At 36.4% G+C, this 19,032-nt stretch overlaps 1 protein-coding gene across 2 annotated transcripts in view; it reads right to left on the bottom strand.

Moving 5' to 3' along the window:
• CNTLN (centlein) overlaps nt 1–19,032 on the bottom strand; it is a 391,924-nt gene that overhangs the window by 290,170 nt on the left and 82,722 nt on the right. For both annotated transcript variants that reach the window (XM_030920397.1, XM_030920398.1), the window contains exon 3: nt 4,122–4,206. In XM_030920397.1, the coding sequence (XP_030776257.1) occupies nt 4,122–4,206 (85 nt within the window). The remainder of the gene's footprint in view (nt 1–4,121; nt 4,207–19,032) is intronic.

The raw sequence follows: 19,032 nt of genomic DNA, 5'->3' as shown, positions 1-19,032 counted from the left end.
CTTCTAGCCTTCCTGTCTCTCCTAAGGGGATAAGGGGAAGGGGGAAACAAATAAACAAAAAACTAAGAAGCACTTTTGAAGGTCACAATTCAGAAGCACAGCTCACCAAAAGACTGAAACCCAAACATAACACTACAGACAGCTTCCTCTCCTCCCCCAACACCCCACCACCACGTCAATGGGGCTATTGTATAATTAATAAGTTTGACCAAAAACAGCAGTTTAAATAGCAACTATTAAATTAAATTGCCTCTGTAGGTAGCTAACTGTAACCTAACAATATGTAAACATAACCCTACTTGAGAGTATATTTTTGTACAGTAGCCAAGTCTCAGCCAATCACAGCAGCCAAGCATTGAGCCAATCACAAGGGCAAATTGCCAAAACATGTCCAAATAAGGCAAACACCAAACTGTAACCAATCTGGCTATTTCTGTATGTCACTTCCATTGTCTGGCTATAAATAGTCCCAGCCCACATTGCGGAGCAGAGCTCTCTGAACCACTTTGAGTGTAACCCACCTCAAAGTGAAACACCTGAGTGTTACCCAATTCATGAATTTTTTTCATCTCAAACTCCATTGAATTTAATTTGTTTAAAGTTTTTCTTTTTAAGAAAATCAAATTATGCATATCAAGGATATTTATAAAGTATCTACAAAACTTCAAACAAGACATGGATACCAGAGTTTTGCCTCTAACTCATACCACAGCGAACAGTGGAGACAGCCTAATCTCTAGCCAGATAAACATAAAACCTATTTACCCCAGCTGTTTTTACCCATTTGGTTAATTTTATATGTCAATTTGGCTATACTACCCATGGTACACACATTCTTACCTAACACCAGTCTAGATATTATTGTGAAAGTATTCTTTAGATGTGGTTAACATTTAAATTAATGGGATTTTGAGAAAAGCAGATTACCCTTCATAATGTAGGCTGGCCTCATCGAATCAGTTGAAGGCCTCAAGAAAATACTATGATCCCCAGAGCAGGAAGAAATTCTACCTCCAGACTACCTTAGGATTTGCAATGTAACATAAAGTCTTCCCTAGGACTCCATTCTGACTGCCCTGCAGAGTTACTTGCCAGCCCACGATTGCGTGAGCTATTACTTAAAATAAAACAGTCAATCAATCCATCCCTCTATCTCCCCATCCCATAATGTCACATTTCTTCATTCCTTTCCATTACTTTGTCAGAATTCAATGATCTCTTAAAATGTCATATGCCATCCCCCTTATATTGCTTTCTAAAATTCATTTGAAAACTTCATGACTGCTAAATGTAATGTCTTTTTCAAAAACCCATTCCATTTTTTGTAGCATTTTACAACAATGACAACCTTTTGCTTCTTGCAACTCTCTTCTCTCAATTCATGAGATACTGCATTGTACTTCCTCCTTACTTCTCTAAAGTCTTTTCGTCTTTTTTACTACAATTTTTCCTTCTTCATTAAAAAATCAGTAAATATCTTGTTCTCAAAATTTTCACTGCTTAAAGTCTTCCCTCTAACTAAACCATTAAATACCCATAACTCCAGGTCAAAACTCTCTCCCAAGTATCAGATTCGTGCTTCCAATAGTTTGCTAAATACCTCTAAATGGAATTCCTATCAGCATCTAAACCATGAACTTTCTAGAAGAAGCTCAAAACCTTACCTTCAAAACAATATATACTTCCTGAAAATAACCCTCTTCTTGATAATAATGCCACTGTTCTCCTGGTTTCTCTAAGATGAAAACCTAAGCGTCATTTTCAAAATTACTATCAAGTCCTTATGGTTCCATTTACATGCCTTTAATTCCTGCCAACCTAATAATTCAGGTCCGTGTCAGTGGACCTGACTATGAAATAACTATTAATAATTACTTGCTGGGTATACAGTCATCTGTATGAGACTAAAGAGAGGATGAGAGAGAAATAGACTCTGCCCTCATAGAAACTACAAAGTCGTGTAGGAGAATATGGCAATTTCCACCTTACTTCTATCCTCACCTAATCATCAAAGATATTTAAAAAGCATTAAAGGCAAGAAATGTAACTCTGAATATTCTACAACACCATCACAGGATAATATATACATTTAATACAATATTTTGTTGAACCTAACTGAAAATATACCTTGTACAAAGTTATAACCATCATTGCACAAAAATGAAATGATTAATCCTAAGAAATTTGGGTCCCTACAAAGTAAATAATTTCTCTTATGAGAGTTTAGTATGTTATATATAAGCTATGTGATTCCACTCAAAAGATAAATAATGAAATAATCTCTACTCAAGGATGCAGAAGTAGACAAAGAATTCAGCAAAGAAAAGGGGGAAATTTATTTTTATTTACAAAAGACAACGTTTTCTAAGGGTATGCTACGGTTATCCAAAGCTGTTAAACCGAAGAGCATTCACTAAAGCACTGCAAACTTAATGCCTACGGATATTAAAAAGACCCATTTTCCCAAAACCCATTTTCCTTCTCTAACAGAAGAGAGGTATAATTGAGGAAGAGACTGCTACACTTGTTTCTGCATTTTCTCAAATCACCTGAATCTTGGGGCAGCCAAATTTTTTTCCAGTAAAATGTGAATACAAATGATGTCTACCATGTCTGGGTCATAAGGCTGTACTTGTTAAGCAGCTTAGCCTAATCCAATTAATACACCAGGCACATGACAACATTTACCTATTTTAGAGTACATTTTAATATTGTGTGATACTTGGGTGGTAAATACAACTGTTCCTTTCCAGAACAAATTTACTAAAATGTTATTCTTAACATTTTATCATTATAGTACCAATTATGACATTTTCTATAAGAAAAACTCAACTGTGGAAAAGGTATAAATTTCAGATTTATATGTTATATTGGAATCAATATTCCTTTTTAGAAAGAACTGACAGAAATGTAGGGAATGGAACTTTTAGTCTTTTCATGAAGCAACTTTATAACAATAACTGATCCTAGATCAAAGTTCTCATGAACCTTTAATTGGTTAGAAAGGAAAATAAATTCAAAAGTCAAAAGAGCATAGCTGCCAAAAAGGTACCTCCCAAGAAAAATTATAGTTTATTTGCTCCATAATGAGCTTGAGTATAAAATGAATTTAAATATTATATAATGATATTAGCCACTCTTAAAATAAATTTCTTTCACTTCTTTTTTGAGATGTTTATATCTTGAAAATTGCTCCAGAAAGCATGACCACATACACTGTTGGGTGATTACATACTGAGTATACAATCACACATAATTTTACATATTACAGATAAATATAAATATATGTAATTGTATAATGTACTGATTATACATAAAAGATAGGACTGTACATGATATAGTGTGAATATTTGTCCCTGCCCAAATCTCACATTGAATTGTAATCCCCAAAGCTGAAAGTGGGGGCTGATGAGAGGTGTTTGGGTCATGAGGGTGGACCCCTCATGGCTTGGTGCTGATTTTGCATAGCGAGTGAGTTTTCACGAGCTCTCGTTTAAAAGTGTGTGGCACCTCCCTCACCATGCCCTGTCTCTCTCTCTCTTGCTTCTGCTATAAGCATGTGACACTTCTGACATGAGTAAAGCTCCTTGAGGCCTCCCAAGAAGCAGATGTTCCTGTGCGTCCTGTACTGTCTGCAGAACCATAAGCCAATGAAATCTCTTTCTTATTAATTACCCAGTCTCAGGTATTTATATATAACACTGGAAGAATAGCCTAATATAGTACTAATACAAAAATACAAGTTTTAGGTGTAAATAATACGATCCCAATTTTCATCTTTTCTACAAATAAAGTCATCTGAAAATTTACAAGCTTCAGAAGTAAATGATAACTGCTAATAATGGCAAAATTCAACAAAACAAATAATAATAGCTAGATACTATTATAAAACTGTAACATTAGATAAAAAGTTACAGCCTATTAATTCAGAAAACAAAAGGGTACAAGCAAAGTATTAATAATGAAGAATAATCTTACTAGTGACTTCAAAATAGTAATGCTTTAACATAATAAGGACCCTAATATTCTCAATAAACACTATTGCAAAACAAAAATAATTTTAAGGATCTACTACCCAAAACAAGTATAGTGATTTTAAATATTGTTATTATAACACCAACCTGTTCAAATTCTTGTATTTTGGCATCCTTGACTTGCAGAATTTCTAGAACTTTTCTGTCTTTACCTTCAGATTTCTGTTTTTCTCTAGATACAAAAATATAGAGAGTTTATTAGTCATAATTGGTAGCTAATACTTTAAATTTTCATATCCCAAATATTAACATCACTTTAAAATATGGAAAATTAAATTATCTTGAGTTGACAGCTCTTTCAGAATTAATCAGAAACCATATGGCAAGTGACAGCAACTCATAACTGCTGAAAACTAAGACAACTTCATACTAAAAGAACAGTTTCATTTCCAGATTTAGATATATGATAAAAAATTACACAAAATATGGTTTAACCTTGATTGCAATAACCATAATGTCATCACTTTGAAAATAATTAAAATTAAGTAAACATGTTCTTGTTAATTTAAGCTTTCATATACACAATTATATTAGGGATAAAATTTACCATTTTTTAAGTAAGAGTCTCAAAAGAGAGACTGACAGAGATTTACTTATAGTTGATATCCCATCACTAGAATTTGTTGATTTCTGACACCTTCCTATACATTTCTAGTCTCTGAGACTACTATTAACTAAACTAAATGGCAGTTGTACACTCAAAGCATAGTTCTGTGGGAAACAGAAACTCACAATACTTGTAAAGAATAACTATATTCTAAAACAAATATAGCTTTTAAACAAATACAGCTTTACAAAGGAAAAGGAGGAAAAGGGAAAGGAAGCAACAAAGGTCAGAAGAGACTGTATAATCAGGCTGACACCAATCAATTTATACCATAAATAAGGGGAAATTTATTGGACACTGACTTACATTTTTTGAAAAGGTCACAAATAAAATATATGGTATTCATAGAAAACATAAAAAATTAAACAAACAAATTTGTATCTCTGAGAATCACAAATTAAACAAAAATAGAAATCTATAAATGGGGATGAGGCTACTGTTTGCTGTCCCCCAGATTCAGATGCAGGCTGAGGTGCAAAGGAGCTTGACTTCTGGGGTTAATAGGGAATAAGAGTGCCTTACTCAGTATGCAGAAGCACAACCAGGCTCACTGTGTGGGACGAGAATGCTAACTCATAAAGTGAAGCTGGAAAAAAGCTTCCACCCATCCTTGCCTAGAACCAAGGCTTATATTAGAGTTTAGAAAGGCAAAAGTTTATAGACGTAGCTCCCCAGTCAAGACTTGAGCCAGAACACCCTGCAGCTGAGGCTAGGTATAGCAAAACCTCTATAAAACCTATTTCAGGAAAGAGACTTGGGTGAGATTGACAATTTAAAGGCAACTATAAAATTTCTAGAAAAAAAAGATAGGCATTAGATAAGGACCTGGTGGTGGAGAAAGAGGAGGAAGTAAACAGTAACAACAACAGCAACCTTCCCTCTTGAGATGACCCCAAAGAAAAAAAATTCAAAATACATGAACCCACATACACTGACATACTAAGTTCAAGTCAAAAGATGCAATCCTCTAGTAAAAATAAAAATAACCAAATACAATGAAAACGACTAAAATAAGTAAGTTAAAGGTCACAAAGACAAAAGAATAACTAATGTTAAAAGTAAAGATGAGAGCTGAAACACAATCAGGTAGATGTAAAGAAGCGATTAAAATCTTGAAGATAAAAAATTATAATCACTGAAGTAAAAAACAACTAAAGGGACTAAGCTCAAAACTAGACACAAAAAGAGATTAGTGAAATGAGGGATAGTAATAAGGGATTCATCCAGGAAAACAGTGAGATTAAAAACATGAAAACGCCCAGCGCGAGCGACACAGGAGACCTGTGATTTCTGCATTTTCAACTGAGGTACTGGGGTCATCTCACTAGGGAGTGCCGGACAATTGGTGCTGGTCAGCGGCTGCAGCCCGACCAGCGAGAGCTGAAGCAGGGCGAGGCATCACCACACCTGGGAAGCGCAAGGTGGAAGGGAATCCCTTTTCCTAGCCAGGGGAACTGAGACACACAACACCTGGAAAATCGGGTAACTCCCACCCCAATACTGCACTTTAAGCAAACGGGCACACCAGGAGATTATATCCCACACCTGGCCGGGAGGGTCCCACGCCCACGGAGCCTCCCTCATTGCTAGCACAGCAGTCTGCGACCTAACAGCAAGGCAGCAGCGAGGCTGGGGGAGGGGCGCGCGCCATTGCTGAGGCTTAAGTAGGTAAACAAAGCCAGTGGGATGCTCGAACTGGGTGGAGCTCACAGCAGCTCAAGGAAACCTGCCTGTCTCTGTAGACTCCACCTCTTGGGGCAGGGCACAGTTAAACAACAACAACAAAAAAAGCAGCAGAAACTTCTGCAGACCCAAACAACTTCTGCAGACCCAAACGACTCTGTCTGACAGCTTTGAAGAGAGCAGTGGATCTCCCCACATGGAGGTTGAGATCTGAGAAGGGACAGACTGCCTGCTCAAGTGGGTCCCTGACCCCTGAGTAGCCTAGCTGGGAGACATCCCCCACTAGGGGCAGTCTGACACCCCACACCTCACAGGGTGGAGTACACCCCTGAGAGGAAGCTTCCAAAGGAAGAATCAGACAGGTACACTCGCTGTTAAGCAATATTCTATCTTCTGCAACCTCTGCTGCTGATACCCAGGCAAACAGGGTCTGGAGTGGACCTCAAGCAATCACCAACAGACCTACAGCTGAGGGTCATGACTGTTAGAAGGAAAACAATCAAACAGGAAGGACACCTATACCAAAACTCCATCAGTACGTCACCATCATCAAAGACCAGAGGCAGATAAAACCACAAAGATGGGGAAAAAGCAGGGAAGAAAAGATGGAAATTCAAAAAATAAGAGCGCATCTCCCCCTGCAAAGGAGTACAGCTCATCGCCAGCAACGGATCGAAGCTGGTCAGAGAATGACTTTGTCGAGATGAGAGAAGAAGGCTTCAGTCCATCAAACTTCTCAGAGCTAAAGGAGGAATTACGTACCCAGCGCAAAGAAACTAAAAATCTTGAAAAAAAAGTGGAAGAATTGACAGCTAGAATAATTAATGCAGAGAAGGTCATAAACGAAATGACAGAGATGAAAACCATGACACGAGAAATACGTGACAAATGCACAAGCTTCAGTAACCGACTCGATCAACTGGAAGAAAGAGTATCAGCGACTGAGGATCAAATGAATGAAACGAAGCGAGAAGAGAAACCAAAAGAAAAAAGAAGAAAAAGAAATGAACAAAGCCTGCAAGAAGTATGGGATTATGTAAAAAGACCAAATCTACGTCTGATTGGGGTGCCTGAAAGTGAGGGGGAAAATGGAACCAAGTTGGAAAACACTCTTCAGGATATCATCCAGGAGAACTTCCCCAACCTAGTAGGGCAGGCCAACATTCAATTCAGGAAATACAGAGAACGCCACAAAGATACTCTTCGAGAAGAGCAACTCCAAGACACATAATTGCCAGATTCACCAAAGTTGAAATGAAGGAAAAAATCTTAAGGGCAGCCAGAGAGAAAGGTCGGGTTACCCACAAAGGGAAGTCCATCAGATTAACAGCAGATCTCTCCGCAGAAACTCTACAAGCCAGAAGAGAGTGGGGGCCAATATTCAACGTTCTTAAAGAAAAGAATTTTAAACCCACAATCTCATATCCAGCCAAACTAAGCTTCATAAGTGAAGGAGAAATAAAATCCTTAAGCAAATGCTTAGCGATTTTGTCACCACCAGGCCTGCCTTACAAGAGACCCTAAAGGAAACCCTAAACATGGAAAGGAACAACCGGTACCAGCCATTGCAAAAACATGCCAAAATGTAAAGACCATCGAGGCTAGGAAGAAATTGCATCAAATAATGAGCAAAATAACCAGTTAATATCATAATGGCAGGATCAAGTTCACACATAACAATATTAACCTTAAATGTAAATGGACTAAATGCTCCAATTAAAAGACCCAGACTGGCAAACTGGATAAAAAGTCAAGACCCATCAGTCTGCTGTATTCAGGAGACCCATCTCACATGCAGAGACATACATAGGCTCAAAATAAAGGGATGGAGGAAGATCTACCAAGCAAATGGAGAACAAAAAAAAAAGCAGTGGTTGCAATCCTAGTCTCTGATAAAACAGACTTTAAACCATCAAAGATCAAAAGAGACAAAGAAGACCATTACATAATGGTAAAGGGATCAATTCAACAGGAAGAGCTAACTATCCTAAATATATATGCACCCAATACAGGAGCACCCAGATTCATAAAGCAAGTCCTTAGAGACTTACAAAGAGACTTAGACTCCCATACAATAATAATGGGAGACTTCAACACTCCACTGTCAACATTAGAGAGATCAACGAGACAGAAAGTTAACAAGGATATCCAGGAATTGAACTCATCTCTGCACCAAGTGGACCTAATAGACATCTACAGAACTCTTCACCCCAAATTAACAGAATATACATTCTTCTTAGCACCACTTCACACTTATTCCAAAATTGACCACATAGTTGGAAGTAAAGCACTCCTCAGCAAACATGAAACAACAGAAATTATAACAAACTGCCTCTTAGACCACGGTGCAATCAAACTAGAACTTAGGATTAAGAAAATCAATCAAAACCGCTCAAATAAATGGAAAATGAACAACTTGCTCCTGAATGACTACTGGGTACATAATGAAATGAAGGCAGAAATAAAGATGTTCTTTGAAACCAATGAGAACAAAGATACAACATACCAGAATCTCTGGGACACATTTAAAGCAGTGTGTAGAGGGAAATTTATAGTACTAAATGCCCACAAGAGAAAGCAGGAAAGATCTAAAATTGACACTCTAACATCACAATTAAAAGAACTAGAGAGGCAAGAGCAAACACATTCAAAAGCTAGCAGAAGGCAAGGAATAACTAAGATCAGAGCAGAACTGAAGGAGATAGAGACACAAAAAACCCTCCAAAAAATCAATGAATCCAGGAGTTGGTTTTTTGAAAAGATCAACAAAATTGACAGACCGCTAGCAAGACTAATAAAGAAGAAAAGAGAGAAGAATAAATAGATGCAATAAAAAATGATAAAGGGGATATCACCACCGACCCCACAGAAATACAAACAACCATCAGAGAATACTATAAATACCTCTACACAAATAAACTAGAAAATCTAGAAGAAATGGATAATTTCCTGGACACTTACACTCTCCCAAGACTAAATCAGGAAGAAGTTGAATCCCTAAATAGACCAATAGCAGGCTCTGAAATTGAGGCAATAATTAATAGCCTACCAACCAAAAAAAGTCCAGGACCAGATGGATTCACAGCTGAATTCTACCAGAGGTACAAGGAGGAGCTGGTACCATTCCTTCTGAAACTATTCCAATCAATAGAAAAAGAGGAAATCCTCCCTAACTCATTTTATGAGGCCAACATCATCCTGATACCAAAGCCTGACAGAGATACAACAAAAAAAGAGAATTTTAGACCAATATCCCTGATGAACATTGATGCAAAAATCCTCAATAAAATACTGGCAAACCGGATTCAGCAGCACATCAAAAAGCTTATCCACCATGAGCAAGTGGGCTTCATCCCTGGGATGCAAGGCTGGTTCAACATTCGCAAATCAATAAACGTAATCCAGCATATAAACAGAACCAAAGACAAGAACCACATGATTGCCTCAATAGATGCAGAAAAGCCTTTTGACAAAATTCAACAGCCCTTCATGCTAAAAACGCCCAATAAATTCGGTATTGATGGAACGTACCTCAAAATAATAAGAGCTATTTATGACAAACCCACAGCCAATATCATACTGAATGGGCAAAAAGTGGAAAAATTCCCTTTGAAAACTGGCACAAGACAGGGATGCCCTCTCTCACCGCTCCTATTCAACATAGTGTTGGAAGTTCTGGCTAGGGCAATCAGGCAAGAGAAAGAAATAAAGGGTACCCAGTTAGGAAAAGAAGAAGTCAAATTGTCCCTGTTTGCAGATGACATGATTGTATATTTAGAAAACCCCATTGTCTCAGCCCAAAATCTCCTTAAGCTGATAAGCAACTTCAGCAAAGTCTCAGGATACAAAATTAATGTGCAAAAATCACAAGCATTCTTATACACCAGTAACAGACAAACAGAAAGCCAAATCATGAACGAACTTCCATTCACAATTGCTTCAAAGAGAATAAAATACCTAGGAATCCAGCTTACAAGGGATGTAAAGGACCTCTTCAAGGAGAACTACAAACCACTGCTCAGTGAAATAAAAGAGGACACAAACAAATGGAAGAACATACCATGCTCATGGATAGGAAGAATCAATATTGTGAAAATGGCCATACTCCCCAAGGTTATTTATAGATTCAATGCTATCCCCATCAAACTACCAATGAGTTTCTTCACAGAATTGGAAAAAACGGCTTTAAAGTTCATATGGAACCAAAAAAGAGCCCGCATTGCCAAGACAATCCTAAGTCAAAAGAACAAAGCTGGAGGCATCACGCTACCTGACTTCTAACTATACTACAAGGCTACAGTAACCAAAACAGCATGGTACTGGTACCAAAACAGAGATATACACCAATGGAACAGAACAGAATCCTCAGAAATAATACCACACATCTACAGACATCTGATCTTTGACAAACCTGACAAAAACAAAAAATGGGAAAAGGATTCCCTATTTAATAAATGGTGCTGGGAAAATTGGCTAGACATAAGTAGAAAGCTGAAACTGAATCCTTTCCTTACTCCTTATATGAAAATTAATTCAAGATGGATTAGAGACTTAAATGTTAGACCTAATACCATAAAAACCCTAGAAGAAAACCTAGGTAGTACCATTCGGGACATAGGCATGGGCAAGGACTTCATGTCTAAAACACCAAAAGCAACGGCAACAAAAGCCAAAATTGACAAATGGGATCTCATTAAACTAAAGAGCTGCTGCACAGCAAAAGAAACTACCATCAGAGTGAACAGGCAACCTACAGAATGGGAGAACATTTTGCAATCTACTCATCTGACAAAGGGCTGATATCCAGAACCTACAAAGAACTCAAACAAATTTACAAGAAAAAAACAAACAACCCCATCAAAAAGTGGGCAAAGGATATGAACAGACATTTCTCAAAAGAAGACATTCATACAGCCAACAGACACATGAAAAAATGCTCATCATCACTCGCCATCAGAGAAATGCAAATCAAAACCACAATGAGATACCATCTCACACCAGTTAGAATGGCAGTCATTAAAAAGTCAGGAAACAACAGGTGCTGGAGAGGATGTGGAGAAATAGGAACATTTTTACACTGTTGGTGGGATTGTAAACTAGTTCAACCATTATGGAAAACAGTATGGCAATTCCTCAAGGATCTAGAACTAGATGTACCATATGACCCAGCCATCCCACTACTGGGTATATACCCAAAGGATTATAAATCATGCTGCTATAAAGACACATGAACACGTATGTTTATTGCGGCACTATTCACAATAGCAAAGACTTGGAATCAACCCAAATGTCCATCTGTGACAGACTGGATTAAGAAAATGTGGCACATATACACCATGGAACACTATGCAGCCATAAAAAAGGATGAGTTTGCGTCCTTTGTAGGGACATGGATGCAGCTGGAAACCATCATTCTTAGCAAACTGTCACAAGAACAGAAAATCAAACACTGCATGTTCTCACTCATAGGTGGGAACTGAACAATGAAATCACTTGGACTCGGGAAGGGGAACAACACACATCGGGGCCTATCATGGGGAGGGGGGAGGGGGGAGGGATTGCATTGGGAGTTATACCTGATATAAATGACGAATTGATGTGTGCTGACGAGTTGATGGGTGCAGCACACCAACATGGCACAAGTATACATATGTAACAAACCTGCACGTTATGCACATGTACCCTAGAACTTAAAGTATAATAATAATAAAAGAAAAAAAAATCATGAAAACACAGTTGAGACATAAGTTTCTTTGGGAATCTCTAACATATGCCTAAAACATTCCAGAAGTAATAACTATGGGATGAAAAATAAAGCAGTATTTCAGGAGGTAACCGCTGAGAATATTTTAGAATTAAATAAAGTCCTCAGATTGAAGGAATACCTAGCAGAATACATAAAAGAAAGCCACATCTAACACATTAATCCATCATTCATTCCAGTATTTACTGCGCATTTATTACATGATAGCCATTAGACTAGGGACTAGAGATATTGGAGGAAACAAAATAAACCAAGTTGCTGCCTCATGGAATTAACATTTTAGTACATAGATAATGAAGATAAATAATACATACTATGTCAAATTGCTATCAGTAGACTAAGGACAATAAATTAGGGTAACAAAGAAAGGAATGCCCAGTCCTAGAGAAGTTGGGAATGAAACGAAGGTTGTTGTTATTTTACATAGGATAGTTAACAAATAACTCTTCTTAAAGGTAATATTATATTTGAGGAGAGATCTAAAGGAAGGAAGGAGGAGTCATGAAGACCTCAGGGAAGAGTATTCCAAGTCAAGTCACAGAACTAGTAGCAAGAGCAAAGACACAAGAGCAAGGGCAATTGGTATATTCAAAGAACAGCACAGAAGTACATACATATATAGTAAAGTGGATAAGGAAATGGTAGCTAAGAACAGAGAAATCACTGGGGATACAATAATATATGGCCTTCTAGGCCCTGTGAAATTTAGATCTGAAGTGAAATGGGAAAGCAATGAGCAGATAAATAACATGTAACATTCTAAGAGTATCAATAGCTGGTGGGTTGAGGACAGACATTAAGGGTCAAGGGAGAAAGTAAAAAGACAAGTGAGAAAGCATATGAAACAGCCAGGTAAAAAAGAAAGGTGAATTGTACAAGATGGGTAGATGCAGTGGAATTGGGAAGTGATTAAATTTTGGATATTTTAAAGGTAGAGCTAACAGGATTTCTTGATAGAAAAGTCAGGAATATCTCCAAAGCTTTTGCCTACACAACTGGAAGAATGGAGTAGACATTATCTGAGACACAGAGAAGAAGTTTGGTGGACACAAGGATTTCAAACGTGGACATACTAAGTTTGAGATGCCTAATCAACATCCAAGAGAAGTAGGCAGCTGGATTAAAAAGTCTGGAATCAGTAAAAAAGTTAAGGCTGGAGATACAACTTTAGGAGTCATCCAAATACAGTAGTTCCCCCTTACCCTCAGTTTCACTTTCCATGGCTTCAGTTACCAGCAGTCAACTGTGATCCAAAAATATTAAATCAGAAGTTCAAGAAATAAACAATCCATAGCGTTAAATTGCAGTGCTATTCTAAATGCATGAAAAAACTTGCACCGTGCAACTCCCAACTCACGTAGGACGTGAATCATCTCTTTGTCGGAAGTATCCATGCTGTAAACACTACCTGTCTATTACTGTGTAGGATAAAACATAGTGTACATAGGATTCAGTGCTAGTCATGGTTTCAAGTATCCACTGGGAGGCTTGGAATATATCCCCCATGGATAAGGCAGACTACTGTATTTTTAAGACCATAAGGGTAGACAGGTTCGCCTAGGGAGTGATTTTGCATAAAGAAGTACAAGGATTGAGTCCTGGAGCATTTCAACATTTATAGATTAGTAAAACAGGGAAAAAACATCACATGAAACTAAGAAGGATAAGCCAGTAATTTAAGAGGAGAATCAACAGAAAGAGCTAAGTGAATAGAATTTAGTAGAAAGAAATGATCAAGTACATCAAATGCTGCAAACACACTAAAGAAGGTAAAGACTGAGGAATGACTGCTGGATTTAGCAATATTAACGTATTAGTCTGTTTTCACACTGCTGATAAAGACATATCCGAGACTGGGAAGAAGAAGAGGTTTAACTGGACTTACAGTTCGACATGGCTGGGGAGGCCTCAGAATCGTGGCGGGAGGTGAAAGGTACTTCTTACACATGGTGGCGGCAAGAGAAAATGAGGAAGATGCAAAAGCAGAAACCCCTGATAAAACCATCAGATCTCAAGGCCTTGCTTTCATATACCATTATATTCACTACCACGTGAACAGTATGGGGGAAACCACTCCCATGGTTCAAACTGTCACCCACTAGGTCCTTTCCATAACACATTGGGAATTATGGGACTACAACTGAAGATGAGATTTGGGTGGGGACACAGAGCCTAACCATATCAATTAAGGTCAGTAGTGATATCTTGATGAGAACTATTTTAGGAGGATGGTGATTACAAAGCTTAATTAGAGTGAGTTCAAGTGAGAAAGAAAAACATAGAAATACTGAAAAGTACTCTTCAGGGGAATTTTGCACAGAAAGGAGCAGAGAAATGGCAAAAGAGTTCAAGGGAAATATGAGATCACAAGAGTTTTGTTTTTTTGTTTTTTAACATGGGAAAGAAGACAGCCTGTGTGTATGCTGACAGGAACGATCCAGGGCAGTGAGAGACACTGATGATGCAGGAGAGAAAAGAGAACTGCAGTCCAACACCTTTGAATCCTTGAGGCTTGAAGCATACATATAGTTTGTTTGGCCTTTAGTAAATATAAACAGTTCTTCCAAAGAAATAAAAAGAGAGAATATGAGAACAGATTCAGATATGTTAGTAGATAGTTATGGGAAGGAATAAAAAGCTCCCTTCTAAGAGTCTCCACTTTCTCAATGGTATATGAAAGCAAAGGTATCCAACAGATGAAAGTAAGAATGGGAAAAGAAGTGTTGGAAGTTGATAAGAGAGGAAACAAAACATTATAGGATGCTGAGATAGTAAGTGGGCCAGGAAAAAATAGGATGATGACCAGGCAGTACTGAGGACCACTTAAAATTAGTGGTCATAAATTTATACAAGATCATTGTCATCATGGTTCAGGGTCTTTCTCAAGACAAGTTTAGCCTTTTGGATGTAGGCACACAAAGGGTGGACAATTGGAATAAACCACATTGAAAATTTTGCAAACACGTATATCATGATGATTTATTTTTACCATTTGTACTTTATCTTGATTATTTTGTTTTCTACTTACCATACATTAATAGCACATTTAATACATAATTGCAATCCATTGTGTACAACTAGGCCTTCTTTTGTTTCTTATATTAATAATAAAATATACTATACTTTCAGAAATTGATGAATTTCTGCCCCTTTTTATTTTATGTTTTGGCATTGCCTGTCAATGTATCTGCCATTTTATATTTTAGTGTTTTTATTGATTTACACAACTATTTTATGTTAAAGATATATGCACTTTACCTATAATTTGTCACTAATATATTATCTCAAATTACCACTTGAATGTTTAACTTCCCATTATAAAATCAGAAGTACTGCAAAAGAATACTAAATCTATTAGAGGTATATACATTAGGAGGAAAATAAGCAGATCCCAAAAGGTAGGGCATGATAGGGTTTACCCAGGGACAAAGATGACCTAGATCATGAAAGTCAAAGCATTAACTACAGTCAGATACTTCCTCTGTAAGTTCTTTTCTGGATGTACCATGAATCTATTTTTAACTGTCCAGGAATTAGTTTAATTTATAGAGTTACAAAGGAATATAAATCATTCCATCCAAAGATATATGCACCCATATATTCACTGCAGCACTATTTACAATAGCAAAGACAAGGAATCAACATTAATGGCCATCAATGATGGACTGGATAAAGACAATGTGGTACATATACACCATGGAATACTACAAAGCCATAAAAAAGAACAAGTTCATGTCCTTTGCAGGGACACGGATGAAGCTGAGGGTAATTACCCTCAGAAAACTAATGCAGGTAGAGAAAACCAAATACTGCATGTGGAACATGTTCTTGCCTATAAGCGGGAGCTAAATGATGAGAACACATGGTCACACAGTGGGGAACAACACACACTGGGTCCTATCAGAGAGTGGAGGGTGGGAAAAGGTAGAAGATCAGGAAAAATAACTAATGGGTACCAGGCTTAATATCCGGGTGATAACATAATTTGTAAAACAAACTCCCATGACACAAGTTTACTTTTAAAGTTTACCTTAAAAAAAAAAAAAAAAGAAAAAGAAAGCAAAAAAAAAAAAAAGGAAAATAAATATATGTATGAATATATACATATTCATTTCCTTTTATTGGCCAGAATTTCCTTTGTAGTTAACTGCTACTAAAAGTAAATAAAATGATTTATTAAAACAGATTAGTCTCAATCACAAATAATATGATACCAAACTGTCCTTTTAAAATGGTTGTTTTACTTCATTTTTACTGTTATCTTTTCCTTTTAAGAAAAATAAATGTTAAAACCTGAAAAAAAAAATTTAACTATATTACCAACCTGCACATGTACCCCTAAACTTAAATGTTTAAAAAAAAACTGTACGGTTAGTCTTTATAATCCCCTCTTCTATAATAAGCTTAAGATCCCCACTAGTATCCAGATAAATTCTGGTGGTCCTTTTAAATGAGATATGGATAATACTAGATTATGTGCCACCAAATCCAAACAAAAGCATTAATACAGTTTCCAAATGAGCTTGATACTAGGCTAATTATCTCCTATGACACAGTATGTACACATACTCACAGACTAGTGGTTAGGTTGCCAGAGCACTAGCATCATCATCACCTAGGTTAGAAATGCATGTTCTCCAGTCCAATCCAGATGCATTGAATCAATAACTCTAAGAGTAGGGGCCCAGCAATCTATGTTTAACAAGGTGCTGTGGACTGAAGGTTTGTGTCTCCTCAAAATTCATACACTGCGGCCCTAATAACCAATGTGACAGTATTTGGAGGTAGGGCCTGTGAAAGGAAATTAGGGTCATGAGGATTACGCCTTCATGAATGGGAGTAGCACCTTAATGAGAGGGAACACTAGAGAGAGGATCTCTCTCTGTCATTGAGGATATAACAAAAAGGCAGCCATCTGCAAAGAGCCCTCACCAGAAACCACATTGGCTGGCACTTTAATTTTGTACTTCCCAGCCCCTGGAACCATGAGGATAAATGTTTGTTATTTAAGCCACCCAGGATTCTGTTTCAGCAGCCAGAACTGACTAAGACACAATATCCCAAGCAATTCTGATGCACACTAAAGTGTGAGAGTCACCAAAATAACAATAACACACTTCTCAATAGATTAATCTGAATGATATAATATTGAAAAATGGATCATAAAGTGTCATATAAAATAAAAACTTCAAAAAATATACCTGAATGCTATATAACTAAAAACCTTCAAAACTGACTAATATGTTATAATTTTGAAATTGAAAGATAATCACAACTCAAAATATGGCAATTTGTCTAGCAGCTCCTCCTGGTGGTAAGAGATGTCTAACATTTTCATAACAGGAAAATGCTCCCAAGATAAAATGGCCTGTAACAGGAATATAATATTTTCTACTTGAAAAAATAAGATTTTTAAATATTGTTTCGAGTTAATGTCACCAACCAATCTGGTCAATTCAATTAATACATGTACTTCTATGTACTTACAAGACATTAAAAAAAAAGGTTCCTTAAAAAAAAAAAAAAAAGACACTGCCAGAAGCTGATGATGATCAATGACTGAGACAAACTCCTGTTTCGCTAATTAGAACCACTGATGTGCAATAATGATGTAAGCGAAGAATATTTGCAGACTTCTTTAGGATGAAAAATGAAGTGAAGAGAGGCTGTCAAATCTGTACAAGTTTTAAGCACCAATCATTTTTCCCAAGACTACTTCCCATTTAAACATTTAACAATGCTGTACTTAGCCACATGAATTACCATGCTAACTTTCTGCCATTTTCCTAAACTAAAAAATCTGAGAAATTATTCTAAATCATTAAGAAACAAAATTTTATTATGTTATAGACCATGCCATATATTATACACTACAACAGGATCATATTTTCTGGGTTTGAGCCCACTTTTAATGAGATGTCAAAATGAAATATTAGAGTCTAAAAAAACATTTAACTATAAATGAGGTAGTGATATTGGTCTGAATTTATAAACAAAAAGGCAAAACTTACTGAAGTTGGTTATTTTTTATTTACAGATATAAATAATGCACAAAATAAAGCTATTTATTGGACTAACGTTTTCTTTCATTTGAGTAGATAATCTATTAAAATGCAGATTTTATACCTATCAATGGCTTGCAATTTAAACAATTCCCAATTTCTAGTAAACATTAAGATTCTAAAACAGTAAGCCTTAATAATAGAAGTTTAGAGAAATCAAAAGTTATGCCATCATCAAATTATTTATCCATTTATTCATGAACTATTTTATAAGTATTTTCTTATTATGAATATGCATAGTGAATTACTGGAATGGCATCTATAAACAATATACCAATAATAAAACTTGAAAAAGAGGTTGCAAAAATATTGTACAAACACATTTTACTCCACAGTAAAAGCAACTATTTAAAAAAAGAAAACTATAGTATGCGAAATAAAAATAATTCCACAGATCCTAATTCATACAAAAAAATTGATATAAAATGTTTTAAAGGCTCAAGTATAGTTAATATAACTACTTTGCTTTTATATAAAACTGAGTTTTTATTGTATAATCCAGAATTTAGAACTATTTAATTTCCAGTATAAAATACATGTTTAAAATTACATTTGAAAGCCAAAACTTGTGCTGGAGAAGTCGGCAAATGACAAATGATTGACATTTTTTTCCTTATTCAATCAGAATACAGTGCAGAAGATCATCAGGCTAAGATGTGAGTCTGAATCTGTAAATTACAGAGTACGGATGAACTCTTTAAACAAAGCAGCAACAATTCAATAGAACACATCTGTTTATATTAAATATATTACTAAATAAGATGAGATACTCTATATATAATCAGATACTCATTCAACGCCATTTCCAAATATACAAAGCTGAAACTCAAAACAAAACCTTTTTCTGTTTTATAGTTAAAAATTAAGTGACTATTTCCTGAT

Source organism: Rhinopithecus roxellana, chromosome 16 (genome assembly GCF_007565055.1).
Source record: "Rhinopithecus roxellana isolate Shanxi Qingling chromosome 16, ASM756505v1, whole genome shotgun sequence".
Classification (NCBI taxonomy): Eukaryota; Metazoa; Chordata; class Mammalia; order Primates; family Cercopithecidae; genus Rhinopithecus; species Rhinopithecus roxellana.
Note: the sequence above shows the minus strand (reverse complement) of the source record. Positions and strands in the feature narration are given on the sequence as shown.